At 34.5% G+C, this 4,958-nt stretch overlaps 1 protein-coding gene across 1 annotated transcript; it reads right to left on the reverse strand.

The window, feature by feature from the left end:
* Positions 1–201: 201 nt before the first annotated feature.
* On the reverse strand, positions 202–2,594 carry LOC132755742 (degenerin deg-1-like). The gene is made up of 2 exons (XM_060746657.1): positions 1,572–2,594; positions 202–849 (listed from the first exon to the last, which is right to left on the reverse strand). The coding sequence occupies exons 1-2, from the start codon at positions 2,424–2,426 to the stop codon at positions 610–612; spliced, it is 1,095 nt and encodes a 364-aa protein (XP_060602640.1). The 5' UTR covers positions 2,427–2,594; the 3' UTR covers positions 202–609.
* Between the last annotated feature and the right edge of the window lie 2,364 nt (positions 2,595–4,958).

A 4,958-nucleotide genomic window follows, 5' to 3' on the forward strand; every position in this document is an offset into this window, starting at 1 on the left:
CTCAATAATACGTGACACACAGTACGTTCTTCAAACACTAACTTGACACATAGGGAACCCCTAAAACACAGACCTGACCACTACTCATACATGACACACAGGACAATACTCACAGCACACTATGTACACGAGGAACTACTCAAACACTGAGACACAGGCCACTACTCATACACTGACACACAGGACGCTACTTAAACACTGATCTGACACATGGGACACTCCTCAAACACTTACATGACACATGGGGACACTCCTTAAACACCTTATGAAGTAATATTTCCTTTGATACCAAATTTATTAAAAATTGATACAGAAATACAAAAAGTTACAAGGGCGCCATGTTTTCAGGCTGTTATAATATGTCAAAGTGGGGACCAGTTCTTTAATACGGCTCGTATTTGGGAATTACCAACATGTACAAGCAAGTAGGTAGTTGGTTATTCGAATATTCAACTACCAACTACCTACCAAAGTGACGCTCATTTATATTGCTGCTAGTGTAACGTCTTTACTTATTGTGTGAACTACTTTGATTGGCACATACATTCTGTGGCCAATGCCAATGTGTCATTATGAGAAACCAAATTTAATTGCACTCATATTCTTACGTCATTTGCAATCAAGTGATTTGTAGCATACGGTGCGGGGGAGGGGGTATCGGTTTATAAACTTTAAACAAACTGACCTGTCAATATCCATGTACAACTCTTTGAAGATCTTTTCTACCTTCGTTTGACTATCTATAGGCGATGTTAGCACAGTGTCATCTTCATCAAAATCCCTATAATTCTCGTGGTATTTACTCAGATTTAAGGTCTCATAATTGCTCACAAATCTTCTCTGTCTCGACTAGCAATGATATTATATTAAGTAAATAATATATTACATGTACGTTAGAATCTTTCAACTAATCATATTTAATGGCTTATCACATTTTGCATGGAAAAGTTATATAGAAATAACATTACGTAAGTGGCGGTGATAGGAGGGCTAGGGCTGTTCGGAAAATAGCTAGAAAGCTTGAATCTAGAAAGTAACTATTTTAATATTAAAAGTGTAGCTATGTGTTTTATCATGCGATGAGTATTGTTATCACATTTTTAAAGTCTCAAACCAGTAACAAATTCAATCCAGTGCTGCACAGCCATATTTTGTTTCATCGTCTACCAAATAAATAATAATTATACAACAATTTTAGATAACATCTTAATTAAATGTATATGTCTATATTATTATCAATTGCACTTGGTTTTCATTATATTTTTTACGTCATTTAATACGGGTAACACAAGAAAACAAGAAGTGTTAAGCTGGACAAGCTAAGATGGCTGAGCTAAGCAGCAAGCCTTATCCCCACAAGGTTCAATTTGAATGGGAAAAAATGTTTGAATTTTATTGAGCGTGTTTCAATAATATATAGACAAATCATTTCCTTTTAGACTCTAAAAATATGTCATACCGAAATTTTTCATTTTTTTCAAACACTTTAAAGAAAAGAAATTGAAACGAAAATAAAATAATAAAATAGAATAATAAAATAAAATAAAAAAATTAAAGAGTCGTGTATTTACATTAGGCATTGGACTTGTCCGTCTTTGTTGAGTTTGTTCGCCATTAACGGCTGCACCATCCTGTGTTGTTCTTTTGATAGGACCGCTCCTACTTACCACAGTTGTACTTTCTTGTTTAGTACCACTTCGCGTGGATCTACTTCGTTGTGTTGTGCTAGATGGCTGTTCGTTTTTACCCCCTGGATCAGTATTCTCTGAGTGATTAGGCGTTTGTTTAGTGGTTCCACCTTGGTTGGTTCCGTTCTGCTGGTTCCCGTTAGGTTCATTGCCAGTCTGCGGATTTCTTTCTTGGTTTCTGGCATTAGGATCATAATTATCATCGAACTGATGTGGTACAAAATTTTCCGGTTTTAGATCTTTGACGAGCATCTTGAGCTTTTTTGCTCCTGGAAATTTATCAAATCTATTTTTATGGAGAACGTTCGTGTTACAGATCGTTACCTGCGGAAATTGTAGGTTGTCAAATCCAAGAGAAATGACGGTCGTTTTGGGCCAGGAGTACCACTGAGAAAACAGATACCATAGGTGTAATAACATGGCAAAAACTGCACCGAGTAATAAAAGAGCCCAGATGACCTTAGCCCACCACAATTTTGCCATGTTTATATAAGGTGGACCTTGCATCGAGGTTTTCTCTGCAAACCTCTTGATGAGACGTCGAAAAGATTTCTTCTTACCCATGGAATCAAACGAGCCTACACTGTCTGTACCGTCTGCTGCACCTGATTTATAATTTTCTCCCGCCATTTTTATATTATATAATTTTAACTTTCTCCGATAGCTATTTGTATAATGTGTTAATAAAACACTTCCGGTCAAGAAAAAATATATTAAAAATAATAGTAATCCTTTCATACAGTCACAAGTTATTGTAAACACATATGCCAAAATACAAATAATATCTAACTTACATATCCGCGAGTAATTTTGCGTTGTTTTTAAAACGGTTAGGTATTGGTTGGTTGAAAATGAAATTATCTTCAAAATATAATTTAATCTCACTTTTTCATCAGGGAATTGTACAACAAATTAACGTATGTATTTTTTTTTCATCAAGCGTTCAAACTGGTACATATCTCGACTGTAACAAAATAATCAAAATCAGTCATGTGTTCAGTTCATTATAAACTATATTTCAACTAATGATGACATCTTTCATCGGTAATTATTTTGTTTTCAATCTGTACCAAGCAAATGTCGTGAGCAGACGACATACATCAATTGTTGTCGGGGAAAGTACTTAGTGTTATGAACCGTATCTAATTAAACTTATTTTTCGCTCTACATTTAATATATTTTGTCATACGTTTGTACATATAAAGTTTAGATTCAACTATCAATTTCTCTTTTAATAACATATGTAGTATATCCAAAAGCAGATACGTAAACACTTTTAATGTTTATTTTCATTACTGATGGACGGTTTATTGTTGACATGTGATGAGCAATATTTATGGGGGCATTTCTTTTTCAGACTCCCGCCTTGTTTTGGACTGGGTGTTAATGCCTAATGTGAAACCCTTTTTACTGCATTGTTGTGTTTATAAGTAATTGGGGAATTGTATTAAAAGTCTTTTTAAAGTTTCATTGATCTTTTTATTTTGTTTTCCATCACGGTTACACTTGATTGCCAACTTGCACACAAAAAGCAATGTCCCAAAAATAACAGTTTTTAGTTCCTAACATTTAATCGAACTAAAGGTGTGACAACACTAATTTGTGATGTTCAACAGACTCTACCCACTACATCCAGGAATATAACAGCATTTTTAGCGGTGTGACAAATCAATGTTACATGTAAATCAGTAGTCATCGTCATTTAAAATCTTCTAGATTAGAGCAAATAACTCAAAGTAAACCACACCTTATATTATTTCAAATTATTTTTATTAATTTAATATTATCAAAATTACGTTTCGCTTAATTTCACTGAGTAAAAAGAGCGTAACTCAAAACAAAAGTTCTTTCATTTCAAACAAGCAACTATTATAAAACCTACTGAACTGCATTGAATTTCAGAATATTTAGTACTTTGTAACATTACAGAAAACAAAATTAGCACATACAAATTAGTGATCAAATATGGTGTTGCTTGCTTATAACAGTCTTGACTTACCTAGTATCAAAAATGACCTAAATTAGCAACCACAGTGATATCGTTTTCATTTTCTGTACTCCCTAAAACACTTAGTTAAACCTATCCTTTTTTAACATTGATAGTGAAACAAATGAACAGTTATTCTTCGAGATACACTCAATTACATATTAAAGGAGATCACTACTACTTTGTTTTAAAACAGTGATATTTTTATATTACCGCGTTACTCTTCGTCGAAGTCCGCGGAATCTTGACCTCTGCCTGCTGGCGGCAACTAAATCTACCCCATACTTAATAGTTATAAACGAGTTAGTTACGAGGATATAACACTGGCCGGGGCGACATCAAGGGGTGTTTCTGCTAAAAAAAATGTCGAGGCCGTTAGGCCGAGACAATTTTTATTCAGAAACATCCCGAGATGTCGCCCCAGCCAGTGTTATACCCCCGTACCTAACGAGTTTCATATAGTTATTTACTATAACTGTTAATCACATTTCATTTTTTTTTGTAATAGAAATCAGAAAAGACAACAACAACAAAACCCGTGCATTACTCTCTCTTGTGCCCTTTCACTTTTTCACCTTCTCATTCCCAGATAATATGAACCAATACCAGCTAATGATGTCGTTAGCTAACCTTACTGCTATAATATTATAAAATAATGAAAACTTAAAACAACACCCAATGACGGATTGTAAGCTGTCCCATTGGAGCCTCAGTGAAACTTTGGAATTTTTCCTTTTTTCTTACTAACCCATTATACTCAGTACACTTTCAATGAGCATTTGAAAACTGTATTGATATATAGCAGTACAGTTTTTTCATAATTCATAATTATCATTTGAATAAATTTTTTTATCTAAGATGCTGCGGTTACTTAGAACTATATTGAAACATAGTAGATTTGGATCTGTTGTGACTATATGAGCCGCGACATGATAAAAACCAACATAATGGGTTTGCGACCAGCATAGATCCAGACCAGCCTGCGCTTCCGCGCCCGCTGTTCAGGATCCCTGCTGTTCGCTTAAAAAACCCCCAATCAAATTTTTTTAAGAAACTTCCAAACCTTCCTTATCAGACTCTTTTCCCAATGGGGGCCCCCAAAAAAAAAAGCTGGTCTGGGGCCATGCTGGTCGCAAAAAGCCCTATTGGGTTTTTGGGGCTTTTGGACTATTAATAAAAAATTTCTTTGCAATTTAAATGTATGTTTTCTTTCCCGTGAAGCAAAAATAAAACCATATTGGAAGCACAATACTAATAATATTTTGATTTTAACATATTTTATT

The sequence above is a fragment of the Ruditapes philippinarum genome, unplaced genomic scaffold (assembly GCF_026571515.1).
Source record: "Ruditapes philippinarum isolate M1 unplaced genomic scaffold, ASM2657151v2 ctg3340_1_1_1_1, whole genome shotgun sequence".
In the NCBI taxonomy this organism is placed as follows: Eukaryota; Metazoa; Mollusca; class Bivalvia; order Venerida; family Veneridae; genus Ruditapes; species Ruditapes philippinarum.